Source organism: Cetorhinus maximus, chromosome 25, assembly GCF_964194155.1.
Source record: "Cetorhinus maximus chromosome 25, sCetMax3.hap1.1, whole genome shotgun sequence".
NCBI classification, from domain to species: domain Eukaryota; kingdom Metazoa; phylum Chordata; class Chondrichthyes; order Lamniformes; family Cetorhinidae; genus Cetorhinus; species Cetorhinus maximus.
In genome coordinates this window covers 34008924-34028779 of record NC_135903.1, presented here as the reverse complement: position 1 = coordinate 34028779, position 19856 = coordinate 34008924, and the positions used below count along the sequence as shown (strand labels likewise).

Genomic DNA, 19856 nt, shown 5'->3' with positions numbered 1-19856 from the left:
TTTGTGTGTCGGTCCAGATTTCTCTATGATATTTTTTTCAAAACAGGCTTGCATTCACATTGTGCCCTTCCTGACCACAGGTGTCTCAAAGCACTCAGCAGCTTATAAAGTACTTTTGATATAAAGTGACTATGGTAATGTAGGACACAAGTTAGCCTTTGTTGTGCCCAGCAGAATGTCAGAATGTTTTTTAAATGGAGAAAGAACACAGAATCTATCAGTGCAGAGGGACCTGGGTGTCCTTAGAAATGAGCAATGAAAATTTAGCAAACAGGTCGAGCAAAGAATTGGAAAAGTAAATGGTATGTTGTCCTTTATTGCAAAGAGGATGAAGAATACAAGTAGGGAAGTTTTGCTTCAACTCTACAGGCCATTTGTGAGACCAGGCCTGGAGTACTATGTACAGCTTTGGTCTCCTTATTTAAGCAGGGATTAACTTGCATTGGAGACACTTCAGAGAGGGTTCACCAGGTTGATTCCTGGAAAGAGAAGTTGGTATATAAAACAATCTTAACCAGGTTGAGCCTATACTCCTTTGAGTTTTGAAGAATGAGAGGTGATGTCATTAACTCATTTAAGATTGTGAGGAGATTTGACCGGGTGGATGTTGAGGTGGTTCCTCTCTTGGGGAGGCTGTAACTAGGGCCAAGGTTTCAATATGCAGCAACTGCACGTGAGACGGCGATGAGGAGGATTTCTTTTGCCCCGAGTGTCATTAATCTTTTAAATCTCCACCTCAGAGAACAGTGGAGGTTGTGTTATTGAATATATTCAAGTCTGAGTTAGATGGGATTGATCAACAAAGGAGTCAAAGGTTATAGGTGGCAGGCAGGGGAGTAGATTTAAGGCCACGATCAAATCAGTCGTTATCTTATTGAATGGTGGAGCAGGCTTGGATGGCCTTTTTTCTTCTGTTCTAATGTAATGCAGACAGTATTTATCATACAGATTTTCAGTAGGTGTAAACAACCGTGCGAAATAAAAGATTTTCATCCCCACTCTCCACTCATTCTCCTTCCTACTAATTTCCTGATGTCACTCTCAACCCCATTGTCTGATGTCCACATATATTCACACAGGCTGACACTTCAGTCATCTTCTATGTCCACCCATTCCATTTCTCCATCTGGCCATTTCTAATTTATGCCTCTATTTTCCATTTGCCTCCTGAACATCACGCTCAGTGCTCTCTCCTTTGGAGCTGGAATGTGGCGTTGAGAAGCAGAGGGGTAAAAGATGATAAATCAGGGCAGTTCGGTTCACAATACGTTCACAGTTCCAACGGGTGAGGGAAAACCTGATTGTGCAGAAAGGAGAGGAGAACAGAGAAGGGCTGACAGGACGAGGCAGCAGGTGGGAAAATCCAGAGCATTTATACTGAGTATGGAAAGCCAACCGACAGAATTGAAAAATGAACATCATTCCAGTCAATGCGTAATATTGAAAACAATTTATTTTAGCAAAGGCTTTCATTGTGTATAAAATTTACCAGTTACAAAAATATTTAGCTCTTCTCCAACTCTTGATAAATATCAATAAATAAACTATCATTAAAAATTCACATTACACATTAAATAACATGTAACATTTCATTACATGAAGACATCACAATAATAAAGATCAATAAATTACAGTGGCTGAAATAGATTGAAAAGTTGGCCACCTAGGAGAGGAGAAATGGAAAGGTCAGTGCGGCCCAGGGTTTATAGGTCTGAAAACCCATATCTTGAAAGCCTACCAGTAAATTCCAGAGCAGACACCCCACCCACTAAAGGATAGGATTATATCAGAGGAAAATGTCATAGCAATAAATATCAATAAATAAATAAATAAATAAATAAAATAAATAATCCCATCATGTCACTCATTGTTCTGTCATCAGTACAATAAAATATAAAATTTGTTACAAATATATATATAAATAACTTTATGTTAAAAGCCATTAAAATAAATAATCTTTGCTCCCAGTCTATGCTAAACATCTCTTTCTCAGTTTCTTCTGCTGATTTGTGCTATGATGAAAAGGAGTTGTTGTAAACGGGCTCTGGTCTCATTGCGGATTATTTCCCAGGCACAGTCACTGAATTTCTGAAAAAGAAAGTTATTCAGGGAAACCGATTAGAGCATGAGCAGATTTAAATGTGGTGAAATGAACTACATGCCAGCATTCACATTGTCATTTATCAATTGACCTACCTCCTGTTTGAGAAACTTTTCCAGTTTCCTAAAGTAATTGTGAATGGCAGAGTTTCTCCTCATCTTGTGCTCTGATCCTGCTTTCCTGACACATTCTTCCAGCTCACCGAGCTGCCGATCCAGGAGAAGCCGAAGGTTTTCCACCTTGTCCTGGGCCCATGTGGCTGAACCCAGGTTCATGCTGTAGATCTTGCTGATGTGACGCAGGGTTTGATGGACAATCTGGATCCTGTCCTGTGTCTGTGTATAATGTAGAGAATGACATTAGAGAGGACATGTTCACCTTTAGTTTTAGAACAGACTATGTTAAAGAACAAAATTCAAATAGAGCTAAAATCGGTCAAAAAGGGGAGGATTAATTTTAGTGCATTTAAATGGGATCTGGCCCAGGTGTATTTGAATCAAGGATTCTTTTTTCCTTTATTCATTCATGGGATGTGGGCATCACTGGCAAAGCCAGCATTAGATGCCCATCCCTAATGTCCCTTGAACTGAATATTTGAAAGGACAGTGAAGATTCGACCATGTGCTGAGAGTGACATGTCATCCAGTCCAGGTGCAGAAGTCACGTTTCCTTTCTTAAAAGACATTAGTGAATCAGAAGGGTTTTACAAAGATCCATGATAGTTGCATGGTCAGTATTACTGACACTAGTGTTATATTCCACGTTTATTGATTGAATTAAAATTCCACCATCTGTGTGATGGGGCATGAACTCAGGTGCCCAGAGCATTAGCCTAGGCCATGAATTATTAAACCTGTGAATCTACCACTAAGCCACCATCTCCTCTTAAATAGTGCATCCTCGGGAGGAAAGTAGCAATTGAGGCTCTTTTTAAGTGGAGATGTTATGGTTGCAGACTGGACTCCTTTCAATGAAGCAGAAAGGAAGGGCATTGAAAGGTCAATGACGTCATCGCCAAAAGATGTAGAGATTAAAACAAAACAGAAAACGAAGCCTTATGTGAAACATTAGGCTCTTAGCACAGTGAGGAACCAAGCTGAATGCAGCCCATATGGAGAAAGGTTATCAAAAGAAATGAGGAATAAACAGAATGCATGAAAATTGATGAGCAGATCACGTAAGAGGGAAGCTAAAAACCTTTAATAAGCATGTAAATAAATGTTTGTTTGTGATGATTAGTGAGCAAAAAATAAATCTTCTTGTGGGATACAAAGGACATGGCGGAGGATCTAAACCAATTCTTGGAATTTGTCTTCACTTCACAAGCAGATGCTTCAAAAGTCACAGTGAAGGGGGAGCGAGTAGAGAAATTGGGCAGGATAAAAATAGATAAAGAGGAGGTACGTAAAATATTGGCAGCACTCAGGTTGGGAAAGTCACCTGGTCTGGACGGAATACAGCTGAGATTGCTGAGGAAAGCAAGGGTTTTAATAACACTTCTGGCCGCATTCCTCCAGTCCTCTTTAGATATGAGGGACATGATGGCAGCGGACCAGAAGATTTCAAATACTTACATCCCATTCAAAAATGGAAGAGGGATAAATCCAACAACTCCAGGCCAGTTAGTCCATTTTGGGTGGTGGGAAACCTTCAGACACAATGATCTCTGGGGAGACATCTTTACCATCAAATTATCTTTACCAAGCTTGATTGTGTTAAGTGATAATGTAGCAGAGAGCGTTGATGAGGATTGTGCGCTGGATCTTCTGATGATTAGCCTTTTAAAAGTGTGCGTACGGATTGATTTACAAAACAGCAAAAGCAGATTCAATAATAACTTTCAAGAGAGAATTGGATAAATAGTCAGAGAAAAATTTTGCATTGTAATGGGGGATGAAAGCGGGATTAATTTGAATCGTTCATTCAAAGTGCTGCAGAGGTATGATGACATCATCAGAAGATTAAGCGCACTAATCTCATGAACACGCTCTGCTACATTATCACATAACTCAATCAAGTTTGGGAAAGGTGATTTTTCTTGAATATATGAATGCTGGTTAGTGCGTACCTACTAACGTATTTATCCACCAGGTAGTTGATCGGAAACGTGGCACAGAAACAGACCATTCTGCCCAATCGGACTCCTTCAGCACAGGATCATTCTATGATCCTATGGCCTATCCTGCCTGCGTGATTCATGCCCCAAAGTCATTCAGTGCAGCTCAGGAGTGAGATGTTTCGAGGGAGGCAAATTGTTACAGGGAATAAGATGTTTAGAGGAAGTGAGGTGGTTAGAGGCGGTGAGAAAATTATAGGGTGTTAGGTTGAGAAAAGTTGAGAAGTTTTCACGTAGTCAATGATCAGAGGACAAAACGCACTCAACATCGCCCTCATCCTGATGACTACATTTGTGTCTGGCTGCATCAAGCTGTGCGTGGACCCTTTGAACGCAAACTGCAAGTGTTGAGTTTAAACCTGTCCCCGGTGTTGTAAAGCATGGGAGTGGCCTTGTTGTCGGGAACACTCGAAGCCTTTGGAACTTGCCTCACCACCTATCCCGTGTAGAAATGTTCAGGCAGAGAAACATCTTTGACAACAGGCCCATCAGGCAGTGGTCTGCACGGAATAATCTAGAGGCCCTGCAGGAAAAGGAGATGTGAGATCCAGTCGGATGGTTCCCAGAGCAGGTAGTTAGCGGGAGGGACATAATATCAGGGAGGGAGAGAGTTGGAGATAAGGGGTAGTGAGTGCGGTTAGAGAGAGTGATATAGTTCATGAGTGAGATAGTGAGTGAAATACAATAAGTGAGACTGCTCCTACATTCACAATGGGTACAAATCACTCTATTCCAAATTCCTGATGTGGAAGTTTCCGATCCGGTTGTTGATCTTACTTTGTATAAAAGCCCTGTGTGAATCAAATGAACCGAGTGTTTACTCACCTCTAATTCCTTCGAGAGTTTCACCAGGTTCAACGGTTTGGTTTTCAGTGAGAGTCTCTGTCTTATACAGTGTCGGGGAAAGGGTCCGCCCTGAGAGGGGAAAACAATCACTGTTACAATCAGCCCCATAAATTCAAATACTGAAGAATCACCGACTATTCATTGCACAAAATGACAAATCGCAAAACATTTCCCCTGATGTGACATTTCACAGCAAGCGGACACAATGTGATTCACCTCCTGCTCTGGCTGCAGGTTCAACTCACCATTGCATTCAGTTTGCTGAGAGTCTCTGTGTTGAGAACTTGCTGTAAGTGCAGCCTGTCACATCCCAGACTGAGGGTCCCGGACAAGAAGAGCAACACCATCCAGAATCTCCAGATACTCGCCAAAGCCATGATCAAGAGACCCAGAGTGAAACACCCCGAGCTGAGGATCAGACACTGACTGGATCCGGGATCAACTCCGAAAGACACTTCCTTTGAAGCGAATGAAACACCAGGCGTGGAAATGCTGCCGCTTGTGAAGCCGGAGCGACCGCCTGAATGTCCAGTCCTGTGTGTGTGTGTATGTTTGTGTGAGAATTGTGCTGGGAGTTGCCGTCGCTGTGAAGAGGGGGGACTGGCGATGTTGCTATTACACCCGAAAAGTGAAATCTGCTTGCGGGAGTTTTGGAAGGACTTCAGGAGCGGACGAGTTTGTCTGCTCCCTGTCTGAGGTAAGGAATCTGAAATCTGGAGATTCCTGAACCAGTGACTGGAAGATGCCCGAGAGAAAATCACAACACGCGCTCGGTTCCAGCTCAAAGTTCTATAATTTTGATCAAAAGTATTAACAATATTTTGGGAAAATTATAATGTTTCCTCCAAATTGAACTGATTCACATCAAGGGGGCAATGAAGGGGCATTTGGTTACATTGATAGGTTATAAGGCTGTAGTTGTTCTTGAGTTCTCTGCCTGAAAGCAGGTCCGACCCATTGCATCACAAGATCTCCATAAGATGATAGATAAATTCATAAATTACATTCAACATGCCCGTGACATACGTAAACTGTTCTCCTCCTTCTCGCCCTGTCCGCAATCTTTGACATGTTCGACATGAACATCAGAATTCAACATTCTCCACCATGGGCCTGCTGGTTGGGGATACACTGCCTGGCTCCCACTGTCTAAATGCAGCCTATAAACCCCCAGAATGGCATCTCTTCTCAACCATCACCCACCCAGCCCCAACGTTTAGCCCCTGTGTCCCCAAGAATCTATTTTTGGTCCCTTTCTATTTCTGTTCGACATGCATCTCCTCGGGGAGATCAAACAAAACACAGCGTCAGTCTCCTGGATAAGAAATACCTTCATTTTAAAATTCTCACCCTCATTTTCAAATATTGAAAGCACTGTGTGAAGTTTGCTCCAATCACATCCTGGGTTCAAAAATTGCTCCTCACATCACATTTACTCATTTTGCCAACTATTTTGAACCTTTGCCCTATATTTCTTGATGTTCGCTTTAGTGGAGACAGTTTCTCATTATTTACCCTGTCCATACCCCACAGGATCTTGAGTTCCTCAATTAAACCTAATCTCCACATTCTTTTCTCCAAGGAAAACATTGACAACCTCTCCAATCCTCCCGCGTAGATACAGTTCATTATCCTGGGAATCATTCTTGTGCATCTCTTCTGTACTTTCACCAATACCCTCACATCTTTCCTCAAGTATGGTGCCCAGAACAGTATTCCAGATGATGCCTAACTAGTGTCTTATACAAGTTCGACATGACCTCTTTTCTGTTCTACTCAATGCCACGATTAATAAAGCCTAAGCTAGTATATGCTTTATTAACTGCTCTCTCAATATTCCCTGCCTTCTTCACTGACCAATCCGCATATACACCGAGGTCCCTCTGTTCCTGCACCTCCTGTAGAGTCACTCCCTTTATTTTGTACCGTCTCACTTTATCTTGCCTCCCAAAACTTATCACCTCACACTTCTCTGCACTAAACTTCATCTGCCGCTTGTCTGCCCAATCCACCAACATGTCTATGTCCTTTTTAAGTTCAACACCATCCCCGTCACTGTCGACAGCATTTCCAACTTCGTATCATCTGCAAAGTTTGAAATCTTGCTGTGCCCACCACAACAAATGTTGCTGTATAACATTCCCGTGAGGCACCTTGAGACCTTAAAGTCGCTCTATTATTCTGAATGGTTGTTACTGATGGGCTGTCTCTGATTTGCCCCCTCTCCCCCTTCAGGGTCACATTCCGCTCCGTCCGTCACTGAGCGCCCTCCTCCTCAATGTCTGCTTTCCAGTTTCCTCTCGGATCCCATTTGTTCCTTCACCCAAATTCAGATTTAATCTCTCCTGGAGGCTGATTCCCTCTCTCCCCTCAACATAATTACCGACTCGGTGTTTTGGGTTCAACTCACCATTGCATTCAGTTTGCTGAGAGTCTCTGTGTTGAGAACTTGCTGTAATTGCAGCCTCTCACATCCCAGACTGAGGGTCCCGGACAAGAAGAGCAACACCATCCAAAATCTCCAGATACTCGCCAAAGCCATGATCAAGCGACCCAGAGTGAAACACCGATGTGAAAGATGAGAAACCGGCGGCTTCGTGGTTCCGCGGCGAAAACGGTTCTTGCGAGCGGGTTAAAACTGGGAAAGTGGAATCTGAGCCGCTTGTGATCCGGGAGCGAGCGCCTGTGCTGCCGAACGGTGTGAGTGTGAGTGTGGAGTCTGCTCGGTGCTCTCACTGGCGCTGCCATGCTGTCGGCTTTAATGTGTGGCATTACATTCGAAAAGTGAAAACGGGCTCGAGGATTTTTGGAAGAGCTGCGGGAGATCAATAGTTTGTCCGGTTTCCTTTCTGAGGTCAGGAATGTAAAAGCTGGAGATTCCGGAAGCAGCGAGTGGAAAATCCCCGGTTGAAAATCACAGGCAGCGCTCGGTTCCAGCTCAGTGTTGTGTGGCTTCAGCTCACCTGGGGCACGAAGGTGGTGTAGAGGGAGGCTCTGAATTGGGGGCAGTGTGAACATGTATCGGGGGCTGGATTTTATCATCCGGATTATAGAGAGAGCGACAGCGGTGATCCGGTGCGGCGGCTTTTAGTGCTGACATTGGGCCCCATGAAGAGCGATTCCCTTTGAAATCCACTGTGTCCCCGCGGTGTGTTCACCTGGCGCTTGTCCTGTTCACACTTCACAGGTTGGACATTGCAGAGAGCTCGGCTCACAGCCCAGGGACACCGCTTCATGGAGACAGACTCCGCTCCGATTGACCTGTCCCACAATCTGCTCTTTAACTGGGAGAAGTTTCTCATTTCTCGGTTGTTTTCTGGAGCCATTTTCAGAGTCGGATTGAAAGAATATTTGATCTGCTCCGATTCTGAGTCCGAAAGTGATCCCGCTCTCTTTTCTTTCATCATTTCTTTCTTGTCTCTGTCCCGGGAAAGTGTCCGTGTCACTTTCTTTCTGCAAATTAACCTGGTGTCAATTTCATCCCAAAGCGAAAGTGCCTGAAGGAAAGTGACGTGTTTTGTCATTTCCGAAAGGGAGGAGGGTATGTAAAGAGGGTGGATCAGACTGAGAGGGGTGAGGGGCAGTTGGGAAAAGCTTTAGGGTATTCGGTAAATGCCCGGGTACATAGGAAATGTCACCAAATCCCTCTCAGCTGGAAGTGTGACCAAAATCTACCGTCCGGGTGGATGTGGGAGCGGGATCCCACATTCCCCAACTGGAGACTGGAGAGAAACTACAATTTACAACAATGCTGTTATTGGCGAATAAAACAGTGGGAATTGTAATTATTGAAAGCGGAGGCGGAAGGAGGGTCAGGGAACTGAAGGAAGAATATTAAAAGCACTGGCGAGTGACATTAGGGGAAATAGGAAGGACCTGCGGGAGCGTGTGCATTTTTACCTTACAAAAATCTACCGCCCATTCACAGCTACTTTTGCATAATTTGGCTTCATTTCTTCCTTGAGGGACGTGGGCGTCTCTGGAAAGGCCAGAATTTGTTGCTCCTCCCTAATTACCCGACAGAAGGTGGTGATGAACCGCCCCCTTTAACCCTTGAACTGCTGCCGTTCATGTGGTGTAGGTGAATTTACAGAGGTGTTGGGATGGGTTTTCCAGGAGTGTTAGCCAGTAACAGTGAAGAAATGGGAAATAGTTCCAAGTCAGTATGCTTGTCCCTTGAATGGGAAGCAAACTTTGGTGCTGCTCCCTTGCGTCTGCTACCCTTGTTCTTCTGGTTGGTAGAAGTCGTCAGTTTGGGAAGCCGTGTTGAAGGGGCTTTGTTGAGATCCTGCAGTTCACCATGTACATGGTACACACTGATCCCAGTGTGTGTCGGTGGTGGACAGTAAATATTGAAGTTGGTTGGAGCGTTGTAGACTTCCTGACGTACACAACTTGATACCACTTTTGGGGTCGGTTTTCTGTTTTGAAGAATTTAATGGTGATGGAAATTGGATTGGTTCATTCCCACTTTTTTGGAATTGGAATGCAATAGTTATTGTCTTTGTAAATTAATAAAGTTGCTTTGCAAATCTTTTAACACATGTCTGTTGCTGTGCTCAAACCCAAATCATCCAGTTTATTTTTTGGGGCCCTTTGGAATGTCTGTAAACAACTGCACTGCTGATAAATTCACCCTGGAGTGAGGGCAGTTTTGTGTGTAGGCCCCGCTTTCTCTATGATATTTTTATCAAAACAGGCTTGCATTCACATTGTGCCCTTCCTGACCACAGGTGTCTCAAAGCACTAAGCAGCTTATAAAATACTTTAGATATATAGTGACTGATGTAATGTAGGACACAAGTTAGCCTATGCTGTGCACAGCAGAAAATCAGAATGTTGTTTAAATGGAGAAAGAACACAGAATCTTTCAGTGCAGAGGGACCTGGGTGTCCTTGGAACTGAGCAATGAAAATTTAGCAAACAGGTCGAGCAAGTAATTGGAAAGGTAAATGGTATGTTGTCCTTTATTGCAAAGAGGATGAAGTATACAAGTAGGGAAGTTTTGCTTCAACTCTACAGGCCATTTGTGAGACCAGGCCTGGAGTACTATGTACAGCTTTGTTCTCCTTATTTCAGCAGGAATTAACTTGCATTGGAGACACTTCAGAGAGGGTTCACCAGGTTAAATCCTGGAAAGAGAAGTTGGTTTATGAAGCAATCTTAGCAGTTTGAGCCTATACTCTTTTCGAGTTTTGAAGAATAAGAGGTGATGTCATTGAATCATTTAAGATTGTGAGGAGATTTGTCCGGGTGGATGTTGAGGCGTTTCCACTGTGGGCGAATTTGTAACTGGGGAGCACAGTTTCAAAATAGGGCAAATGCGCGTGAGACGTAGATGAGGAGGATTTCTTTTGCGCCGAGTGTCATTAATCTTGTAAATTCTCCACCTCAGAGAACAGTGGATGTCGGGTTATTAAATATATTCAAGTCTGAGTTAGATGGGATTGATCAACAAAGGAGTCAAAGGTTATAGGTGGCAGGCAGGGAAGTGGATTTAAGGCCACAATCAAATCAGTCAGAATCTTATTGAATGGTGGAGCAGGCCTGAGAGGCCAAGTGGCCTACATCTCTTTTTCCTTCTGTACTTATGTAATGCAGACAGTATTTATCATACAGATTTTCAGAAGGTGTAAACAACCATGCGAAACAAAAGATTTCCATCCCCACTTTCCACTCATTCTCCTCCCTATTCATTGCCTGATGACACTCCCAACCCAACTGTCTGATGTCCCCATATATTCACAGAGGCTGACACTCCAGTCATCTTCTATGCCCACCCATTCCATTTCTGCATCTGTTCATTTCTAATTTATGCCTCTCTTTTCACCTTGTCTCCTGAACATCACGCTCAGGCCTCTCTCCTTTGGAACTGGAATGTGGTGTAGAGAAGCAGAGGGGTAAAAGATGATAAATCAGGGCAGTTCGGTTCACAATAGGTTCACAGTTCCAACGGGTGAGGGAAAATCTGATTGTGGAGAAAGGACAGGAGAACAGAGAAGGACTGACAGGAAGAGGCAGCAGGTGGGAGAATCCAGAGCATTTATACTGAGTATGGAAAGCCAACCGACAGAATTGGAAAATGAACATCATTCCAGTCAATGCGTAATATTGAAAACAATTTATTTTAGCAAAGGCTCTCATTGTGCATAAAATTTTCCAGTTACAAATAAATTTATGTGTTTGCCAACAGTTCATAAATATCAATAAATAAATTATCAGTAAAAATTCACATTACACATTAAATAACATGTAACATTTCATTACATGAATACATCACAACAATAAAGATCAATAAATTACAGTGGCTGAAATAGATTGAAAAGTTGGCCACTTAGGAGAGGAGAAATGGAAAGGTCAGTGCGGCCCAGGGTTTATAGGTCTGCAAACCCATATCTTGAAAGCCTGACAGTAAATTCCAGAGCAGACACCCCATCCACTGAAGTGTTAGGATTACATCAGGGGAAAATATCATAGCAATAAATATCAATAAATAAACAAATAAAATAAATAATCCCATCATGTCACTCATTGTTCTGTCATCAGTACAATAAAATATAAAATATGTTACGAATATATATATAAAAAGCTTTATGTTAAAAGCCATTAAAATAAATAATCTTTGTTCCCAGTCTGTGCTAAAGATGTCTTTCTCACTTTCTTCTGCTGATTTGTCCTATGATGAAAAGGAGCTGTTGTAAACGGGCTCTGGTCTCGGTGCGGATTATTTCCCAGGCACAGTCACTGAATTTCTGACAAAGAAAGTTATTCAGGGTAACCGATTAGAGAATGAGCAGATTTAAATGTGGTGAAATGAACTAAATGCCAGCAATCACATTGTCATTTATCAATTGACCTACCTCCTGTTTGAGAAACTTTTCCAGTTTCCTAAAGTAATTGTGAATGGCGGAGTTTCTCCTCATCTTGTGCTCTGATCCTGCTTTCCTGACACATTCTTCCAGCTCACCGAGCTGCCAATCCAGGAGAAGCCAGAGGTTTTCCAGCTTGTCCTGGGCCCATGTGGCTGAACCCAGGTTCATGCTGTAGATCTTACTGATGTGACGCAGGGTTTGATGGACAATCTGGATCCTGTCCTGTGTCTGTGTATAATGTAGAGAATGACATTAGAGAGGACATGCTCACCTTTAGTTTTAGAAAAGACTATGTTAAAGAACAAAATACAAATAGAGCTAAAAATGTTCAGAAGGGGGAGGTTTAATTTTAGTGTGTTTAAAGGGGATCTGGCGCAGGTGTATTTGAATCAAGGATTCTTTTTTCCTTTATTCTTTCATGGGATGTGGGCATCACTGGCAGCATTAGATGCCCATCCCTAATGTCCCTTGAACTGAATATTTGAAAGGACAGTGAAGATTCGACCATGTGCTGAGAGTGACATGTCATCCAAGCCAGGTGCAGAAGGCACGATTCCTTTCTTAAAAGGTATTATGAATCAGAGGGGTTTTACAAAGATCCATGATAGTTGCATGGTCAGTATTACTGACACTAGTGTTATATTCCACGTTTATTGATTGAATTAAAATTCCACCATCTGTGTGATGGGGCATGAACTCAGGTGCCCAGAGCATTAGCCTAGGCCATGAATTATTAAAGTTGGGAATCTACCACTAAGCCACCATCTCCTCTTAAATAGTGCTTCCTCGTGAGAAAAGGAGCAATTGAGGCTCTTTTTAACTGGAGATGTTATGGTTGCAGACTGGACTCCTTTCAATGAAGTACAAAGGGAGGGCATCGAAAGGTCAATGACGTCATTAGCCAAAAATGTAGAGATTAAAACAAAACAGAAGGTGGTGATAAACCGCCCCCTTGAACCCCTGAACTGCTGCCGTTCATGTGGTGTAGGTGAATTTACAGGGGTGTTGGGAAGGGTTTTCCAGGACTGTTAGCCAGCAAAAGGGAAGAAATGGGAAATAGTTCCAAGTCAGTATGCTTGTCCCTTGAATGGGAAACGAACTTTTCTGCTGGTCCCTTGCGCCTGCTACCCTTGTTCTTCTGGGTGGTAGAAGTCGTCAGTTTGGGAAGCGGCATTGAAGGGGCTTTGGTGAGATCCTGCAGTTCACTATGTACATGATACACACTGACCCCAGTGTTTGTCGGTGGTGGACAGTAAATATTGAAGTTGGTTAGAGCGTTGTAGACTTCCTGACGTACACAACTTGATACCACTTTTGGGGTCGGTTTTCTGTTTTGTAGAAATTAATGGTGATGGAAATTGGAGTGGTTCATCCCCACTTTTTTGGAATTGGAATGCAATAGTTATTGTCTTTGTAAATTAATAAAGTTGCTTTGCAAATCTTTTAACACATGTCTGTTGCTGTGCTCAAATCCAAATCATCCAGTTTATTTTTTGGGGCCCTTTGGAAGGACTGTAAACAACTGCACTGCTGATAAATTCACCCTGGAGTGAGGTCAGTTTTGTGTGAAGGCCCAGCTTTCTCTATGATATTTTTTTCAAAACAGGCTTGCATTCACATTGTGCCCTTCCTGACCACAGGTGTCTCAAAGCACTCAGCAGCTTATAAAGTTATTTAGATATATAGTGACTGAAGTAATGTAGGACACAAGTTAGCCGTTGCTGTGCCCAGCAGAAAGTCAGAATGTTGTTTAAATGGAGAAAGAACACAGAATCTTTCAGTGCAGACGAACCTGGTTGTCCTTGGACCTGAGCAATTAAAATTTAGCAAACAGGTAGAGCAATTAATTGGAAAGTTAAATGGTATGTTGTCCTTTATTGCAAAGAGGATGAAGAATACAAGTAGGGAAGTTTTGATTCAACTCTACAGGCCATTTGTGAGACCAGGCCTGGAGTACTATGTACAGCTTTTGTCTCCTTATTTAAGCAGGGATTAACTTGCATTAGAGACACTTCAGAGAGGGTTGACCAGGTTGATTCCTGGAAAGAGAATTTATGAGCAATCTTAACCAGTTTGAGCCTATAGTCCTTCGGGTTTTGAAGAATGAGAGGTGATGTCATTGAATCATTTAAGATTGTGAGGAAATTTGACCGTGTAGATGTTGAGGTGTTTCCTCTCTGGGGGAGTCTGTAACTGGGGGCCAAAGTTTCAATATGCACGTGAGACGGAGATGAGGAGGATTTATTTTGTGCCGAGTGTCATTAATCTTTTAAATCTCCACCTCAGAGAACAGTGGAGGTTGTGTTATTGAATATATTCAAGTCTGAGTTAGATGCGATTTAATCAACAAAGGAGTCAAAGGTTATAGGTGGCAGGCAGGGGAATGGATTTAAGGCCACAATCAAATCAGTCGGAATCTTATTGCATGGTGGAGCAGGCTTGAGTGGCCAAATGGCCTACTTCTCTTTTTTCTTCTGTTCTAATGTAATGCAGACAGTATTTATCATACAGATTTTCTGAAGGTGTAAACAACCATGTGAATCTAAAGATTTCCATCCCCACTCTCCACTCATTCTCCTTCCTACTCATTACCTGATGTCACTCTCAGCCCCATTGTCTGATGTCCCCATATATTCGCAGAGGCTGACACTCCAGTCATCTTCTATGTCCACCCATTCCAGTTCTCCATCTGTCCATTTCTAATTTATACCTCTATTTTCCACTTGTCTCCTGAATGTCACGCTCAGTCCTCTCTCCTTTGCAGCTGGAATGTGGCGTTGAGAAGCAGAGGGCTAAAAGATGATAAATCAGGGCAGTTCGGTTCACAATAGGTTCACATTTCCAATGGGTGAGGGAAAATCTGATTGTGAAGACAGAAGAGGAGAACAGAGAAGGGCTGACAGGAAGAGTCAGCAGGTGAGAGAATCCAGAGCATTTACACTGAGTATGGAAAGCCAAACGACAGAATTGAAAAATGAACATCATTCCACTCAATGCGTAATATTGAAAACAATTTATTTGTAGCAAAGGCTCTCATTGTGTATAAAATTTCCAGTTACAAAAAAATTTATCTGTTCGCCAACACTTAATAAATATCAATAAATAAATTATCATTAAAAATTCACATTACACATTAAATAACATGTAACATTTCATTACATGAAGACATCACAACAATAATGATCAATAAATTACAGTGGCTGAAATAGATTGAAAAGTTGGCCACTTAGGAGAGGAGAAATGGAAAGGTCAGTGCGGCCCAGGGTTTATAGTTCTGAAAACCCATATCTTGAAAGCCTACCAGTAAATTCCAGAGCACACACCCCACCCACTAAAGGGTTAGGATTATATCAGGGGAAAATCTCAAAGCAATAAATATCAATAAATAAATGAATAAATAAAATAAATAAATAATCCAATCATGTCACTCATTGTGACTCATAAAATATAAAATTTGTTACAAATATATATATAAATAGCTTCATGTTAAAAGTTTTTTAAAATAAATATTCATTGCTCCCATTCTGTGCTAAACATCTTTCTCAGTTTCTTCTGCTGATTTGTCCTATGATGAAAAGGAGCTGTTGTAAACGGGCTCTGGTCTCATTGCGAATTATTTCCCAGGCACAGTCACTGAATTTCTGAAAAAGAAAATTATTCAGGGAAACCGATTAGAGAATGAGCAGATTTAAATGGGGTGAAATGAACTACATGCCACCATTCACATTGTCATTTATCAATTGACCTACCTCCTGTTTGAGAAACTTTTCCAGTTTCCTAAAGTAATTGTGAATGGCAGAGTTTCTCCTCATCTTGTGCTCTGATCCTGCTTTCCTGACACATTCTTCCAGCTCACCGAGCTGCCGATCCAGGAGAAGCCGAAGGTTTTCCACCTTGTCCTGGGCCCATGTGGCTGAACCCAGGTTCATGCTGTAGATCTTGCTGACGTGATGCAGGGTTTGATGGACAATCTGGATCCTGTCCTGTGTCTGTGTATAATGTAGAGAATGACATTAGAGAGGACATGTTCACCTTTAATTTTAGAACTGACTATGTTAAAGAACAAATTATAAATGGAGATAAAAATGGGCAAAGGGGGAGGATTAATTTTAGTTTCAATTAAAAGGGATCTGGCCCAGGTGTATTTGAATCAAGGATTCTTTTTTCCTTTATTCATTCATGGGATGTGGGCATCACTGGCAAAGCCAGCATTACATGTCCATCCCTAATGTCCCTTGAACTGAATATTTGAAAGGACAGTGAAGATTCGACCATGTGCTGAGAGTGACATGTCATCCAGTCCAGGTGCAGAAGTCACGTTTTCTTTCTTAAAAGGCATTAGTGAATCAGAAGGGTTTTACAAAGATCCATGACAGTTGCATGGTCAGTAATACTGACACTAGTGTTATATTCCACGTTTATTGATTGAATTAAAATTCCACCAGCTGTGTGATGGGGCATGAACTCAGGTACCCAGAGCATTAGCCTAGGCCATGAATTATTAAACCTGTGAATCTACCACTAAGCCACCATCTCCTCTTAAATAGTGCTTCCTCAGGAGGAAAGTAGCAATTGAGGCTCTTTTTAAGTGGAGATGTTATGGTTGCAGACTGGACTCCTTTCAATGAAGCAGAAAGGAAGGGCATGGAAAGGTCAATGACGTCCTCGCCAAAAGATGTAGAGATTAAAACAAAACAGAAAACGAAGCCTTATGTGAAACATTAGGCTCTTAGCAGAGTGAGGAACCAAGCTGAATGCAGCCAATATGGAGAAAAGTTATCAAGAGAAATGAGGAGTGAACAGAATGCATGAGAATTGATGAGTAGGTCACGTAAGAGGGAAGCTAAAAACCTTTAATAAGCATGTAATTAAATTTTTGTTTTTGATCATTCATGAGCATAAAATAAACCTTCATTCTATGATCCTTTGGCCTATCCTGCCTGCGTGATTCATGCCCCAAAGTCATTCAGTGCAGCTCAGGAGTGAGATGTTTCGAGCGAGGCAAATTGTTACAGGGAATAAGATGATTAGAGGAAGTGAGGTGGTTAGAGGCAGGGAGAAAATTAAATGGTGTTAGGTTGAGAAATGTTGAGAAGTTTTCACGTAGTCAATGATCAGAGGACAAAATGCTCTCAACATCGCCCTCATCCTGATAACTACATTGGTGTCTTGCTGCATCAAGCTGTGCGTGGACCCTTGGAACGCAAACTGCAAGTGCTGAGTTTCAACCAGTCCCCGTTGTTGCAAAGGATGGGAGTGGCCTTGCTGTCGTGAACACTCGAAGCCTTTGGAATTGCCTCACCACCTTTCCCGTATAGAAATGCTTAGGCAGAGAAACATCTTTGACAACAGGCCCATCAGGCAGTGGTCTGCCCAGAATAATCTATAGGCCCTGCAGGAAAAGGAGATGGGAGATCCAGTCGGATGGCTCGCAGAGCAGGTAGTTAGAGGAAGGGACATAATATCAGGGAGGGATATAGTTGGAGATAAGGGGGTAGTGAGTGCGGTTAGAGAGAGTGATATAGTTCATGAGTGAGATAGTGAGTGAAATACAATAAGTAAGACTGCTCTTACATTCACAATGGGTACAAATCACTCTGTTCCAAATTCCTGATGTGGAAGTTTCCGATCCGGTTGTTGATCTTACTTTGTATAAAAGCCCTGTGTGAATCAAATGAACCGAGTGTTCACTCACCTCTAATTCCTTCGAGAGTTTCACCAGGTTCAAGGGTTTGGTTTTCAGTGAGAGTCTCTGTCTTATACAGTGTCGGGGAAAGGGTCCGCCCTGAGAGGGGAAAACAATCACTGTTACAATCAGCCCCAAAAACTCAAATACTGGAGAATCACAGGCTATTCATTGCACAAAATGACAAATCGCAAAACATTTCCCCTGATGTGACATTTCACAGCAAGCGGACACAATGTGATTCACCTCCTGCTCTGGCTGCAGGTTCAACTCACCATTGCATTCAGTTTGCTGAGAGTCTCTGTGTTGAGAACTTGCTGTAGCTGCAGCCTGTCACATCCCAGACTGAGGGTCCCGGACAAGAAGAGCAACACCATCCAAAATCTCCAGATACTCGCCAAAGCCATGATCAAGCGACCCAGAGTGAGACACCGATGTGAAAGATGAGAAACCGACGGCTTCTTGATTCCGCGGCGGATTTAAACTGGGAAAGTGGAATCTGAGCCGCTTGTGATCCGGGAGCGAGCGCCTGTGCTGCCGAACGGTGTGAGTGTGAGTGTGGAGTCTGCTCGGTGCTCTCACTGGCGCTGCCATGCTGTCGGCTTTAATGTGTGGCATTACATTCGAAAAGTGAAAACGGGCTCGAGGATTTTTGGAAGAGCTGCGGGAGATCAATAGTTTGTCCGGTTTCCTTTCTGAGGTCAGGAATGTAAAAGCTGGAGATTCCGGAAGCAGCGAGTGGAAAATCCCCGGTTGAAAATCACAGGCAGCGCTCGGTTCCAGCTCAGTGTTGTGTGGCTTCAGCTCACCTGGGGCACGAAGGTGGTGTAGAGGGAGGCTCTGAATTGGGGGCAGTGTGAACATGTATCGGGGGCTGGATTTTATCATCCGGATTATAGAGAGAGCGACAGCGGTGATCCGGTGCGGCGGCTTTTAGTGCTGACATTGGGCCCCATGAAGAGCGATTCCCTTTGAAATCCACTGTGTCCCCGCGGTGTGTTCACCTGGCGCTTGTCCTGTTCACACTTCACAGGTTGGACATTGCAGAGAGCTCGGCTCACAGCCCAGGGACACCGCTTCATGGAGACAGACTCCGCTCCGATTGACCTGTCCCACAATCTGCTCTTTAACTGGGAGAAGTTTCTCATTTCTCGGTTGTTTTCTGGAGCCATTTTCAGAGTCGGATTGAAAGAATATTTGATCTGCTCCGATTCTGAGTCCGAAAGTGATCCCGCTCTCTTTTCTTTCATCCTTTCTTTCTTGTCTCTCTCCCAGGAAAGTGTCCGTGTCACTTTCTCTCTGGAAATTAACCTGGTGTCCATTTCAGCCAAAAGCGAAAGTGCCTGAAGGAAAGTGACGTGTTTTGTCATTTCCGAAAGGGAGGAGAGTTTGTAAAGAGGGTGGATCAGACTGAGAGGGGTGAGGGGCAGTTGGGAAAGGCTTTGGGGTATTCGGTAAATGCCCGGGTACATAGGAAATGTCACCAAATCCCTCTCAGCTGGAAGTGTGACCAAAATCTACCGTCCGGGTGGATGTGGGAGCGGGATCCCACATTCCCCAACTGGAGACACGCGAGAAACTACAATTTACAACAATGCTGTTATTGTCGAATAAAACAGTGGGAATTGTAATTATTGAAGGCGGAGGCGGAAGGAGGGTCAGGGAACTGAAGGAAGAATAATAAAAGCACTGGCGAGTGACATTAGAGGAAATAGGAAGGACCTGCGGGAGCGTGTGCATTTTTAACTTACAAAAATCTGCGGCCCATTCACAGCTTCTTTTGAATAATTTGGCTTCATTTCTTCCTTGATGGAACGTGGGCGTCTCTGGAAAGGCCAGAATTTGTTGCTCCTCCCTAATTACCCGACAGAAGGTGGTGATGAACCGCCCCATTTAACCACTGAACTGCTGCCGTTCATGTGGTGTAGGTGAATTTACAGGGGTGTTGGGAAGGGTTTACCAGGAGTGTTAGCCTGTAACAGTGAAGAAATGGGAAATAGTTCCAAGTCAGTATGCTTGTCCCTTGAATGGGAAGCGAACTTTGGTGCTGGTCCCTTGCGTCTGCTACCCTTGTTCTTCTAGGTGGTAGAAGTCGTCAGTTTGGGAATCGGTGTTGAAGGGGCTTTGCTGAGATCCTGCAGTTCACCATGTACATGGTACACACTGATCCCAGTGTGTGTCGGTGGTGGACAGTAAATATTGAAGTTGGTTAGAGCGTTGTAGACTTCCTGTCGT

At 43.2% G+C, this 19856-nt stretch overlaps 2 protein-coding genes across 2 annotated transcripts; both read right to left on the bottom strand.

Moving 5' to 3' along the window:
* Positions 1 to 1989: 1989 nt before the first annotated feature.
* Positions 1990 to 7623, bottom strand: LOC144667758 (interferon alpha-F-like). The gene is made up of 4 exons (XM_078529202.1): positions 7474 to 7623; positions 5043 to 5132; positions 2197 to 2436; positions 1990 to 2088 (listed from the first exon to the last, which is right to left on the bottom strand). The coding sequence occupies exons 1-4, from the start codon at positions 7603 to 7605 to the stop codon at positions 1990 to 1992; spliced, it is 561 nt and encodes a 186-aa protein (XP_078385328.1). The 5' UTR covers positions 7606 to 7623.
* A 7854-nt stretch (positions 7624 to 15477) lies between these two features.
* LOC144667757 (interferon alpha-F-like) lies at positions 15478 to 18028 on the bottom strand. The gene is made up of 4 exons (XM_078529201.1): positions 17897 to 18028; positions 17631 to 17720; positions 15685 to 15924; positions 15478 to 15576 (listed from the first exon to the last, which is right to left on the bottom strand). The coding sequence occupies exons 1-4, from the start codon at positions 18026 to 18028 to the stop codon at positions 15478 to 15480; spliced, it is 561 nt and encodes a 186-aa protein (XP_078385327.1).
* Positions 18029 to 19856: the final 1828 nt, after the last annotated feature.